The 14,665-nt window shown below is 39.5% G+C and overlaps 1 protein-coding gene across 4 annotated transcripts in view; it reads right to left on the bottom strand.

Moving 5' to 3' along the window:
• Positions 1–646: 646 nt before the first annotated feature.
• Positions 647–14,665, bottom strand: part of Tpp2 (tripeptidyl peptidase 2) — a 64,477-nt gene continuing 50,458 nt past the window's right edge. For 2 of the 4 annotated variants that reach the window (XM_075956357.1, XM_075956358.1), the window contains 6 exons: positions 12,890–13,041; positions 10,918–11,014; positions 9,865–9,995; positions 5,186–5,393; positions 2,510–2,629; positions 647–1,753 (listed from right to left, as the gene is read on the bottom strand). In XM_075956357.1, coding sequence (XP_075812472.1) covers positions 1,664–1,753; positions 2,510–2,629; positions 5,186–5,393; positions 9,865–9,995; positions 10,918–11,014; positions 12,890–13,041 — 798 coding nt within the window. In that variant the 3' untranslated portion in view covers positions 647–1,663. Of the gene's footprint in view, positions 1,754–2,509; positions 2,630–5,185; positions 5,394–9,853; positions 9,996–10,917; positions 11,015–12,889; positions 13,042–14,665 lie in introns of those variants that run through there. The other 2 variants (XR_012908856.1, XM_075956359.1) reach the window with 2 other exon arrangements.

Genomic DNA, 14,665 nt, shown 5'->3' with positions numbered 1-14,665 from the left:
TTATCTTTTCCCTGTCCTTTGGTTTTCAGTGAAAAGAATCCAAGCATTTGCCACAAAGCCTTTCAGTCACTACCTCATCCTTGCATCTTTCCTTACAGTTTCTTTTTTGCACATGAGTGTGTGTGTGGGTGGGTAGGGTTGAGGACATGTTCTAGTCTAGAGTTTACTTGAGTTCATCTGGTCTTAAGAAGCACAGTATAATCAGGACAAAACAGCAGGTAACACGGCAGCACCTTGACTGTCCCAGTTACAGACCTGCACAATGAAACTATTTACAAGAATAGCTCACTGGTAATAGTTTACTGACCCCTCCCTACCTGAGGTACTTCACAGGTAGGGGCAGGACCCAGTAGTAAAATAGATTCTGAAATTAATAAAAGGTCACTCTGTATTGACCTTTGGAAACTGCCCTCATCTTTCTGAGCCCTTCACTTCTGTCACTGAGCTAAGACTGGATGTGAGCGCCTGCATGTGTACAGGTGAAAACACATGTCATGATGTGAGAAGTCATGCATGTGGCTGTCCAGGACAGATGTTCAAGACTCCAGGTCTTGCAGAAACTGTATGCAAAATATTTTAAAGCACAAGTGTACACACACATACACACACACACTTTTCTATTAGATTAACTACAGACTTTTTAAAATTATCTGTTTCTGTCTGTTTATTTCATGGAGGCAGGAATACTAGACAAAAAGATAAAAGTAAAAAAGTTAAACATACACAGGACTTAAACACATGATAAGCATTAGAAATATATTCAAATAACTGCAAACCCATAAGAAAGATTATTAAAATATATTACCTTACTTTTTGGCCAATAGATTAAATAAAATGTTCTAACACCATATTTAATTTATTAAAAAAGATTAAGACCAACTTTAAGGAGCTTCAATATTTACTTTTATTATTTATAAAAAAATTAAGGTATCAGAGTGCAAATCATGTAGTGGGCCTGTGGTTTTGCACATTTATTCATGTGTTTTACATGATTTCAAGGTTATGAACATACCGTGTGTATCTTTACAATAACTGATAGATTCAGCTGTCTGACACCAACACATGAAATTTTAATGCATTCTGATGCTGTGCACTTGAGGATGCTGGAAAAATAACTTGTCTGTTATGACTCCGTGGTGAAGATTTCTGTAACAGGTGTCCTCCCTCAGTTGCCATGGTAATGCGACCCTGCCTCCCACTAATTTCCTCATTAGGAAAAAGTCTGGAAATGACGTTCTCTTAATTTTGAGTCTAATAAATAATTTAGCTACTCCTATTACAACTTTTTAAGGCCTTTATATAATTAGAAAAAGAAAAAATTAAACATGTTTTAACCTTTTGATTTATAAAACAAAAAAATAGGATTCAACAGTTTTACAGTTAAAATTCACAGATGAACACTTCTCATGCATGTCAGCAGCGGCACCAACTAGGATATGCCCTGCCCTCACCAACTGGGGGAGGCAGTAGGAAACAACATGATGGCAGAGCTCTAGATTTACATGGAGTAAGTCACACGCCAGGGAGTTCTCTGATAAATACACATAGTTTTAATCATCAGTATTGGATAGTGGATGAAAACATGCATTAGTTAGACTAAAAATGCCACACATTTGTTCACTATAAAATTTTTTTTTTTGAAATTTAAAGTCTTGGTTCTTATTTAGAATACACAATAATCAGGAGGATACATGATGGGAAGCCAGTTTTCAGTGAAAGATGCACAATGGGTCCATCCAAGTAACTTCATTAGCTATAATAAAACAGAGCATTAGTACATGAGATGGCAGTGCAACGTCCAAAATTCAGAATAATTTAGTAATAATACAGGAACAACACACAGCCAGAACCTTCCTTCTATCAGTCTATGCATCCACAGACTGGTGTCCTCCTTAACAACCAATCCTATGCTGGAGTACAATCACATAGAAACAACGGAGTTCTCTTAACCTAGTCAAGATCCAAAGGACTGAAACTGTCTTACTATTTGGACTGACTGATGACAGAAAACAAAATGACATTAAAATAATTTTTCTTCATATCTCAAACTAACTTGTGGAGAAAATTCCAACTAGTTTTCTTTTGCATATGTGATACATGGTAAACTAACAAAGATGAAAATCATCTCAGACAAAAATTCAAACATAAACTTCACAAATTGAACCATCTTACAAACGGCCAAGTCAACACACATTGAGAAGGAATGCTTCCTTCCAAAAGGAAAACATTGTCTTCTAACTAATGAGAGTAATTAATTCATTTTTGACCTTGTTGAAAAGATTCAAAGCTAATAGGTCTCTGAACAGCAGTGAAAATGGTTTAGAAATTTGGATGGCTAAAAGTGGTCTATTATGCATTTATTATACATTTCATATTGCTTTAGTAATGGTAACAACTGGCCACAATAAAATGCGTAATGTTATAATGAGCACAGGTGTTTTTTCCCAGTGCTCTTGTCACTATGCAATATGGAAATGCTGCTACACAGTATAATTCAGACATCACTTACTTGAATACAATTTTTCCAGTTTTCTTTTGTTGGTTTTTCTTCTACAAGTTTAGTTGCAAACTTAAGGCCTCTCCCATACATCTTATTCACTAATGCATGCTTGTATGCAAATGTTAAAACCTATGATATAAAACAAAGTAAAAATGGTCAATGGAGTATTTCTATTTCAAGGCATATAGCTTTAACAATGAAACAAGGCTTCCACAGAAGAACAGCCGTGTGTGTGTAGGAACACATGCGCGGAGTCAGAGGCCAACACGCTACCTTTCTCAATTTCTCTGCATATTAATGCTGATTTGGCTAGATTGCTAGCCCACAGATCATCTTACTTCGGCCACCCCTGCTCTGGATTAAGGGAACATGTCATGGTGCTTGTTTTTTTTCACATTGGTGCCAGAAATTGAACTCAGGTCCTCACACTTGTGTGGCAGGCAATTTACTGACTGAGCCATCTTCCCAGTCCCCGGAAGCCTATTGCTTTTAAGCTGAATAGGGCGCATCAGGGAAATTAAAAAAGAAGAAGAAGTGCCTTTTAAGGGCAAATAACTACATAACAGAGTAGAGGAAGTAAATGATAAGAAGTCATATGCTACTAAAAATCTACTTTTACTAAATCATTTCTTTGTGCAAAATAAATCACAGTTAACATAACTACAGAAAACAAAGTAGAAATAAAAATGGTCACTACAAATCACTAAAATTGTAAAGGAGTTTTATATAAGCATGCTCCTTCTGAAACTGGAAACTGGTCTGTCAGGCTGTTTCCTTCTACATTTTGCTTGAACTGTGGAGTGTGGTAACCATTCTCAAAGAAAGAAATCCTGCAGGCGGTGGTGGTGCACGCCTTTAGTCCCAGCATTTGGGAGGCAGAGGCAGGTGGACCTCTGTGAGTTTGTGAGTTCAAGGTCAGCCTGGTCTACACGAGTTCGGGGACAGGCTCCAAAGCTACAGAGAAACCCTGTCTCAAAAAAACAAAAAATAAATAAATGAATAGAAAAATAGAAAAGAAAAAGAAAAGAAAAGAAATCCTGTTACAGTGATTTGTTCTTTAGGACCAAGCCAAGTATTAAAAAATGTTCAAGCCGGGCGATGATGGCGCACGCCTTTAATCCCAGCACTCGGGAGGCAGAGGCAGGCGGATCTCTGTGAGTTCGAGACCAGCCTGGTCTACAGAGCTAGTTCCAGGACAGGCTCCAAAGCCACAGAGAAACCCTGTCTCGAAAAACCAAAAAAAAAAAAAAAAAAAAATGTTCAGTTAGCCAGCCGGTGGTGGCACACACCTTTAATCCTAGAACTTGGAAAGCAAAGTCAAGTGAATCTCTCTGAGTCCGAGGCCAGCCTGGTCTAGAGAATTAGTTCTAGGACAGCTGGGGCTGTTACACAATGAAACCCTGTCTCGGGAAACAAACAAACAAACAAACAAAACCAAAATACAGAACAAGTTCAGTTAATAGCACAAACAGGCCAGTATTCTCAGTGTCACTATGAAGACAGAAGTATGCCTAACAATATTTCTCAAAGACAGAGACTAGATCCTTGTTATCCTCATGTTTCCAGCAGGAAGTAGTGTTTCCCACACAGCAGACCTTCAATAGCAGGTAACAGCAATACCGCTGACAACTTCCCATGAACTTAATACTCATTCACAACATCCAAAGGTAGACAGCCACTGGTAAGACACAGGCACCAGCGTTCAGCAACTGACAAAAATGGCAGAGGCACGAGTCAAACTCAGTTTCATGTCCCAATCCTTATGCCTTGCAAAATTCTTCTAGCTTTAGTTTCTTGAATACTACTGAGACCTTCTGTTCTATGGGGGAACTGGAATCACACAGAAAGAACTTTCCCTAGATTTTTGTTTGTTTTTTTTTAAATTAATAATTACCATGGCTAAATCCTGAGAACCAGTGATTAATAATTACAACAATGGCTTTGTCTGGATCAGGAGAACTCATCTACTTTTCCTTCTCAAGGAAGATTAATAAAAACATATGGTTAAATAATCTCTAATAGAGACAAAAGATATTTAACATTTTTTTTAGAACCCCAAATCAACTTTGCTTTTTCACACATTTTTAAAACTGGTCTCTAGCCGGGCGGTGGTGGCGCACGCCTTTAATCCCAGCACTCGGGAGGCAGAGGCAGGCGGATCTCTGTGAGTTCGAGACCAGCCTGGTCTACAAGAGCTAGTGCCAGGACAGGCTCCAAAACCACAGAGAAACCCTGTCTCGAAAAAAAAAAAAAATTAAAAAAAAAAGAAAAAAAATAAAAAAATAAAACTGGTCTCTAAAAACTGAGCTATGTAAGCTATGTAGAAGTTGGAGCTTTGAGGAAAATGAATAGTGACATCTAAACTAGGGAGCACATTTCACCTTGAAAATTAGCATAGTAAGAGGCAGGGAGAAAGAAGAAGAATTTCTACAAGATAAGTTTTGGCTTCATATATAACTGTCTTACTTATAATTGTAGTTGAGGGCTACTACAATTGCCCTCAAAACGTTTTCAAAATAATTGTTAAACACTTTAAAACATGTAGGACAAATGCAAGGTACTTGGGCTAAATGAGTCTTCTGTGGAGCAGAGCCTTTATCTTCTTTTTGGTTGGCAAAGCACAAGCAGGCCCGAGAGACAATCACTGAGAGCTGTACCAACACCAACAGCAGAAGGGTAAGTTACCTTAGTGTCAAAAAGATCTGTCCACTTTGTAGTTTCCCAAAAGGTTTCTGACAGAGAGTCCAAGGTACTTTCTCCCTCCTCTTCCTTTGCTTCTGCATCTCCGGCTGCCGCCCCATCATGTGGCTGTGCGTGAAGCAGGTGGTCTGCCAGAGCACACCCTTTCCTGCACAGGGCATCTACCAGTGTGGACTTCTGCTTGTCCATATCACTAGAGAGGAAATCATTTGTTTCAAATGTCAGTTAAAGAGTTTCCAAGAGATGGTCTTATGTGAAGTACATGCATTCTTTTTCTCTAAGACTTAGCATGCATAAATGTAGCACATCCATGTACATACGTCTGTGTTATACATCAAACGAGATTCTTATTAGTAAGCATCACAAGCTACTGCAGTACACACAGATGAAATCAGTTAGGGCAACTATACTTGGCTGAAGCAGGATGCCATAGCAACAGAGTTGAAAGACTACTCACTAGTTGTTCTACCAGCTACACAGCTTTTAAACCTTTGCATTAAGAAATATAGTAACTATACATGCTTTGCTATGTAATGTATAGAAAGACAAGGTTTTTGTAGTCATGAACATATTATGTATAAATTAAGCAAACAAATATCAAGTTTACTCTGAATGCACCAATAGCTGCTTTATCACTTTAGCATATGAATTCATTTATAGTCAGAACAATTTTATGGGGTCAGTACAACGGCTCAGTTAGTAACAGTATTTGCTACCAAATCTGATGACCTGAATCCATTACGGGAACCAGAATGGCAGAGGAGAGAACTATTTCCTTTAAGTTCTCCTCTGACTTCCACAGGTACATCATGACGTGTGTACCCATCCACAATACAAAATGAACCCCAAACCAATTCTATGAATAAGATCCTCCTGTTTTGCGTAGGTGGAAACTGGAGCTCAAAGAGAGTCAGGTCTGGATCAGGACCTCCAGTTAGTAGTAGAGACGGAGGTCTGGATCAGGACCTCCAGTTAGTAGTAGAGACGGAGGTCGGGATCAGGACCTCCAGTTAGTAGTAGAGAGTCAGGTCTGGATCAGGACCTCCAGTTAGTAGTAGAGAGTCAGGTCTGGATCAGGACCTTCAGTTAGTAGTAGAGAGTCAGGTCTGGATCAGGACCTTCAGTTAGTAGTAGAGAGTCAGGTCTGGATCAGGACCTTCAGTTAGTAGTAGAGAGTCAGGTCTGGATCAGGACCTCCAGTTAGTAGTAGAGAGTCAGGTCTGGATCAGGACCTTCAGTTAGTAGTAGAGATGGAGGTCGGGATCAGGACCTCCAGTTAGTAGTAGAGATGGAGGTCGGGATCAGGACCTCCAGTTAGTAGTAGAGATGGAGGTCGGGATCAGGACCTCCAGTTAGTAGTAGAGATGGAGGTCTGGATCAGGACCTTCAGTTAGTAGTAGAGATGGAGGTCTGGATCAGGACCTCCAGTTAGTAGTAGAGATGGAGGTCGGGATCAGGACCTCCAGTTAGTAGTAGAGAGTCAGGTCTGGATCAGGACCTCCAGTTAGTAGTAGAGATGGAGGTCGGGATCAGGACCTCCAGTTAGTAGTAGAGAGTCAGGTCTGGATCAGGACCTTCAGTTAGTAGTAGAGAGTCAGGTCTGGATCAGGACCTTCAGTTAGTAGTAGAGATGGGAGGTCTGGATCAGGACCTTCAGTTAGTAGTAGAGATGGAGGTCGGGATCAGGACCTCCAGTTAGTAGTAGCAGATGGAGGATTCTTTTCTGAGAGGCGGGGGAGGGGGAAGAGAGGGTTTATTTGACATAGGTTTCCACACTACAGTTCATCACTGAGAGAAGGCAGAAGGGCAGGAACCCAGAGGCAGGAACTGATGGAAATAGCAGGGTCAAGGAATGCTGCTGTGGCAGACCTGAGCAGGTTTTATTTGTCTGAAACGATCTTTTCTCATCCCACTCCCTCCTCTCCTAGAGCCCCTCCCACCGTCTCCCTACCCCACTCCCATCCACTTCTTAGGGGGGTAGGGCTTCCCACGGGGAGTCAACAAAGCCTGGCACACTTTGAGGCAGGACCAAGGCCTTCCCACCTATAACTGTTATAGAATTCTAAGCTTAGCAGTCTGGCACTGCAATCTGGGCTCAGTCTCTAGATTAAACTGCCTTGTTCTGGGAAGGCATCCTGTTTTTTCCTACAGAAGTTCTGCAGGTGCCTAGGTCCATGCTGGCACAGACTGGACAGTCATCCATTACTGTTCAGCACTTAACCTCCACTCCAGGGAAGGTTACTGACCTTAATTGTGGCGTTACGTCCAATTCATGTCAGGGATGTATAAAAACAATTAAACGTGCTGAGACAATGGCCACAAGGCAACCTGACTATGGGATCATCTGTTTAAGAAGACTAACTCTGAAGGACACATAGTAAAATATGCAATGTGTAAATCTCCTGGGAATGACAAGAATCAGGACATAATTACCAGTTTAGTAACTTGGGCCTCTGGGGCTTACTAGTTCTGCACACTGAAAGTGAGTTACTAACTTGAGCACCTCCCTCGAAGAATAAAGGGAGCATAAAATGAAGGAGCGAACATACTGCTCAGGACGAGGATGCTCTCAGGCTTCCAAGACCATTTGATTCTGTGAGGTCATCTAAGAAGGTATGTTCAACGTCATCTGGACTGAAAATGAAGCTAAGTCCATAACACACCTTAGTTTATTACCAAGAACAATGGTTTCTTTTTTGATTTCTGAACTGACTAACAACCGCAGGTCACACAAACCTATGTCAAGTTGTCCTATGGTATTAGCAGACTCGAGAGTTACAAGCACAGGAAGGGCGTGCTTGATGTGGAGCAGAGTGCTTATTCTCAGCGTTCCCATCTACCCCTTTACCATTTTCAACCGTCAGCCTGAACCAAAAAGTGGCAGCAGTACCATATTCTCCTCCTACCCAAGTTCAGGTCACCTCTTTATTTTATAGTTCTTGTAAACAGCTTTAGTCACCAAGTTCAGTAGTTGGCCTATATCTTGACAGATAAATAAATGCAGAACTTGATGGGCCATAGGATACCTCACAAATATTGTTCATTTAATGACACAATATTTGGCAAGACTCATTCATTTGGTATCCCACATACCTTCCTCCCTCGGTATATTATGCTAAAACACAAATACATTTCTTCCAGGTTCCAGTTTTAAACATTTTAAGAAGTTTCTCAGCATAAACTCCGCATTTCAGGGTTTCGGGTCCTTCTCAGTTTAATTCTAATCTCTGTAATCTTCTGACTCCAGAAAGAGCTTCACTACTCTGTCTGGACTCCAGGCTGGCCTGAATTCCACCAGTCATCAAGAGCATCCAAGTTTTAAAGAACCAACCTTCATTCTCTATGTGGAGGTGCCTGGATTCTGCTCTAGCTATTCCAGGCTGAGAATAGCAGACTTTTGAGTCCCCCTTTGAGACATCTACTTCCCTGCTCACTTACTACACTGTTCTTCTATCACTTTTCAGATGTCTGGTACCATTCTTTTCTGCTTTAGGGATGCTCTAAGACCCTGGTACAACCATTAGCCCTAGCCTGTGAAGGAGACAGTGCTCTGGAACAGACTGAATCATGAGGGCATGACCCATGTCAAACCCAACTGACTAGTTCCACCTATCCAAGGCTTGCTTGAGGGGGGGGGGAGGTACAGAATTCAGAAGGAAGTTGTTACTGACACAGGTGCTCTATTCTTGCCAAGAATGGATTAAGTTACCAGCATGACTCTTTTCTGAAAGTTTTAGCATCTTCTAATGCAATAATCCAAATGTCACGTACATGGAAATATTGTTTCTCTCTCCTACCTTAGTACTCTTCTGCCTGAACACATTAAGCTATGAAGCGTTGCCCATTCAGAACACTAGCAAGCTTTCTTCCTCTAGGCTTTTAAAATATTAAATATATTTTCTATATTTCATCCTATCTGCCAATTTATTTTTCAAGACAGGGTTTCTTTGTGTAATAACCTAGATGGCCTGGAACTCACTCTATAGATCAGGCTGGCTTCGAACCCACAGAGATCTGCCTGCCTCTGCCTCTAGAGTTGGGATTAAAGGTGTGTGCCACTAGCTCTATCTGCCAATTTTTGTTTTTGTTGCTACTGTTTTGTTTTTTGAAGAATTATATAGTCTCACAGAGATCCAACTGCCTTTGCCCCCTGAGTACCCAGCTCTATCTTCCAATTTAATTTTTTGCTTTAGAATAGTTTTTATATTGGAAAGTCTTATTAATTTCTTCAAGTCCTTCTTAATGATAACTTACATATACTTGTTTATAAATATCTTCTAAATCAAAACTGGTTACTCGATCATAGTCATCGTAGCTAAATTTTAGGAATGATTTAAATCCTATACTTTAATGCCTAAACAAAAAATTAAAATTCTTATCAGATTACATAGAAAACACCAGTATCATTTTCAAAACCATACAACAGCAATTCTGTCTGTCTGTCTGTCTGTCTCTTTTGAGACAGGGTCTCACTGGGTAAACCTGGCTGGCCTTCACTCATATGCTTATGCTCCTGCATGCTGGGAAAAAAAGGAGTATGAAAAAACTGTCAATCCTAACTGTATGTATGCTACAACAGAAAAAAAAAATCAATAGCAGTCCCTAATTTTTAAACAAGTAACTAAGAAATGAGATGCAAGAAAGATTATTTACTGGTTAGGTACTTTTTTATAGTAGCTGCATCAGGCCTGGGGTCAGTCTTCATTGCAATGTAAACTGCTAGAGCAGTTTGATCGATGTGAGAAATAACAGCATTGGCAGCATCAACGATTTCATTAAGCCTTTTCATTCGCTCCTGGGTAGAAGATAAAGGAGTGTATCAGTCACTGCATCACGGCATTTTCATTTCTACTGTCCCAGCACTATGTCACTTCCTTCTAGGGCTAGAGCTCTATGCTATCATTTAATCTGATTTTTACAATTCCAGTAGCCCTGGAAAATGGGTTCAGATGTAACAATACCTAACTTACAATCTGTAGGTCAAAACTGAAAATAAAGCAAACATATAAAGTTCACTACAATGTGGGGTTTTTAACAAGGAAAAGTCCCTTCTATCATACCATTGATTTTAGAGATAATAATCTCTATTTTATACCATACCACATGAAAAAACAGGGAAAAAAATCCCCAAACCCTCTTTCATAAGCAAATTCTTTCTAAACTATCACTAGAATGAGAAAAGTAAGACTACATGAAACAAAGATCATGATCATAAACTATGACCATCATGGATGGTTTTTGAGAGGCCTCCTTTAGAAACTCTAAACCTTCATGACGTCACCAGGTCACAGCTGGCATGTCCCTACTTCCATGAACAGTAGTAAGAGATGGCCCACAGTCCATGTTAGACAATCTGGATTCATCACAAAATCTTTAGAAGCAAAGTAGTTACTGAGGTATTTAGATTTCCAGCTGTCCAAGACAACTCATCTGTAAGACCAAAATTCAGACCTTCAGCTTTTTCCTGTGCTACAATTTTACTGACCAATCAAACACCGCAGTTTCATGGTTTCTACACATACATACTGCCATCATTACTACTATTGAACTCAGTAGTGGCCAGCTCTTGTAACTATTTTAACAACATATCCAATTGCAGGAGACTCATTTTCAGTAGGCAGGAAGACAAGACAGAGAGAGATGCACCTTTATTCAAAAATACAAACTTTTGGATACTAATATGCAAAAAACGAATTAAAAAAATGAGTATATCCAACCTTTTCAGCATCCAATTGGTGAAGCCGTGCAACATACAGAGGAAGGTAAGCAGGATATGTTTCTTTCAATTCATTGTAAATGTCACTAGAATCAAGCCTAAGAGAGACAAATTAGTGATTTTTAATTAAAAGCATGTTTCTTTAAAACAAAAAATTTAAATATTGCTTCACAGTCCTAGACATTAAAATATTTTATAATTATTAATAAAGACTAGTTACAGATAATATACCTATCTGAAAATTACTTAGAATTCTACAGAAATGTGAATGTACACGTGTGTGAAAAGCCATCATTCAATCTTAGAGTTATTTCTCACGCACCCTGTATCATTTGAGACAAGGTCTCTCACTAAATCAAACTTGCTGATTAGGCTAGGTCATTTGGCTAGTAAGCCCCAGGAATAATATCTGTTTCCACCTCCTCAGCGCTAGGATTACAACTTTGTGCCAACCTTAATGTGGGTTCTGAGGACTGAATTTGGGTTTCTCTAGACTGGTGAAATATGTACTTTATTGAGCTATCTTTCCCATCCACCATATTTTACAAATATTACTGATTAGAAGCTTCTGTTTGTGGTTTCCTTTAGAACCACTTCTAGAGGTTTGGGAGGTTTTTCTTAAACAAAACTGTTCACCAATTTCATTGGATGGCAGACTCAGGCTCTCATGAGAGAAGCCCATCTTTGCAACTCTGAAGAAACTGTCTGCTAGTTACAGCATTCTACATCAGTCAGAGGCAGACACGGCTGACTGACGTCTGGGAAGATACCCTCAGTTTAAACACAACAGCATAGATGAATGTGGACTGATGCTGGAATGGTTTAATCCTTGGAAACTCTGTTCACATTATAAAGGCCACATATCCACAGGGATTTATACACGAAGTCTGCTAGGGAGGACTCCTCCAGAAAACCAGCAAAAGAAAGCTACAATGGAAAAAAACCCAACAACTGATTTAACCACACAGAACAAAGTTTTAAGTGTACATTGTGAGCTAAATGCCAAGGGGTAAACTAAGGGAAATGAGCTGATAAGTAAGCTTTCATGTTAAAAAGTTTAACATGAATAATAATGATGTTAATAAATAACATGGTAATAAAAGCCTAACATTCCCATGAAGAATAGGCAAAGCACATGCTCAGCTGAAACAACAGCTAACTCTAACAGCTCACCCACCAACAACAGCAGCTTTAGTCATCATGTCTAGACATTACATTCGTAGCAGAAACCATTTGAGAAACATATCAAGGTAACTTTAAAGACATCTAAACTAACAATTAGACTATACTATCTCAGAGAAATTTTAAAGTATCTCCATTAGGCTGGGTGCGCTGGTATAAGACTGCTATTCGAGCCTTGGGAGGCAGAGGCAGGATGATGAGGATTCAAGGTCATTTTTGCCTAGCTAGAGAATTGAGACCAGCCTGAGATAAATGAAACACTGTCTTAAAAAAAATTAAAACCAAACAGATTAAGAAAACAAAGCTGCAAATATAAAGGGGTAATCACAAAATTATAGAGAAAAATTTTAAACATATACTCTAAATAAATTATTAAATATATTATACTGTATTCATAGGACAATAAATTATAGTCACTAAAAATAGAACTCTAAACTATGAAATGACACAGGAAGTGCCCAACACTAAAATTAACTGAAAAAGTAAGACACATAACCATTCACACTGCTACAAGCTCAAACAGAGAGAGCAGATAAAGGGAATGGTGAATTTTGGAGAGAAGAAAAAGTTACTTTTTCTTTCTTTATGCCCTTCAATAAAATTTTCTTTGAGGCAAATTAAAATAAAAAATTACATATTTCATTGTAAAAATGTAACTATAAAGTATAAATGCAGAAAAAAGTTTACAATCCTATAAGCCTATCATCCAGTCAACAGTTCTGAATAAAGTCTATCCTTATACACACTAGTGGAGAAAATCTCACGATTAGAATCCACTGAAAACAACCTACTTTGTCATCCACTGAATTTTAAGATCTCTCAAGGCTTCAGTGAACTCTTCTTTCAGATCTTTCTCCTTCTCTGAATCCTTTTCTTTATCTTTGCTGCCATTCTTCGTCTTTGTTGGTGGAGGTATTAGATAGTAGTGTACAGGAATGACATCCTAGGAGGGTGAAAGAAAGACTTAGGTTCATTCACTTCACTTCACACACTAAAACCATTGTCAGTAGCTGAGAAATTGTGATAGGGGTTGTGCCTGAGTTGTAGTACACCGTATTCCAGATCCGAAGGGTCCAAAACCATCAAAAATACCAATCCACATACTGGATCCCCTCCTGCCCCACAAACTTCAAAAGTACTGAGGTTTTTATCCATTCCTTTAAAGTAAAAGAGGTAAGAACTCTATTAGTGTCTTTAGCCTTCTTAGTTGAACTTGATACGATAAGGACAGTATATCCTGTCCTTTCACAATTAAATCTGAACAGAGGAGTAAAGTTAAAAATAAAAGAATTTTTTTCTCCTTGTAAGAAGGCAGAGTAGAGAAGTACCATTCCTGCACTTACAAATACATGCTCTACCAAGAGTTAGTCAGAAAATAAACACACAAGTAAGCAGTTTCTGATAGTGACACACAACACACATGAAAATAAAACAAAGGATAGAGTGACTATCGGGTAAGACAGGGAAACCATGCAAACAAAGCCGTTATGGAAAAGTCAGTGAATCTAAATGACAAACATGAATGAATCTCAATCACCTAACTGAAGAGAGGAAGAAGTCCCTCCACCCCAGGGATTAGCATCTGAAGTGGAAGGTGAACAAGAACACAGATCTGAACCTGCCTACGGGAGCAGTGACGTGAACTGATAAAGTGGGGTGCGTACATGCTGAGTAGAGCTTGGTGGAACATGGCAAAAAGTAAAGATCCCATTTTAAATAGATCGAGAGTTTATCAACTATCTTAAGACTTTTTGCTTTTTAATGACTTCAATATATTAAATTTGGGCTTATATTTTTATTTTTATAATACTTTGTTATAAGTCTTGGGAACAGACCACAGAATGGAAAACTAGAGTTAGAAAAATAAATCAGAAAACAAGCCTAGGAATTCCTACATTGTATAGAACTAATAGGCTGTGGAAACAAGAGAAAATGGACAGATTCGAGATATTCTTTGAAGGCAGAGCCAACAATGTTGGCCAATAGTGCATAAAGTCAGGACATGAGTAAGATCAGCAGGGATAAGAGACTGGAAGAGAATAGATTTTCTACTCCTGCTTTGCCCAAAGATGCTCTAAGACTGGGACAAAACAAAAGGAATCTGGGATTTTGAAAACCTTGAGGAAGACCACGAAGAATGAAAGATCAGGGATGGCAAGATGCCTGAGCCAGTGCAGGGGCTTGTTACTGAGCGTGACGGCCTGAGCCTGGCTCCTGGGCCCACCCTGTGCAAGGAAAGAGCTGACTGCTGCTAGATGTATACACACAGACACGCGCACACACACAGACACGCGTACACACACACACACGCACACAGACACACACACAGACACGCGCACACACGCACACAGACACACACACAGACACACACACAGACACGCGCACACACACAGACACGCCTACACACACACACGCACGCACACAGACACACACACAGACACGCGCACACACGCACACAGACACACACACAGACATGCACACAGACTCACACGCACACACCACTTCCCACACAAAATAAGCGAATTAAAAAAAAATGTGATAGACTGCTAATCCAGATTAAGAAGAGA

This window comes from Microtus pennsylvanicus, chromosome 22 (genome assembly GCF_037038515.1).
Source record: "Microtus pennsylvanicus isolate mMicPen1 chromosome 22, mMicPen1.hap1, whole genome shotgun sequence".
NCBI classification, from domain to species: domain Eukaryota; kingdom Metazoa; phylum Chordata; class Mammalia; order Rodentia; family Cricetidae; genus Microtus; species Microtus pennsylvanicus.
This window is presented reverse-complemented; position numbering and strand designations above follow the sequence as displayed.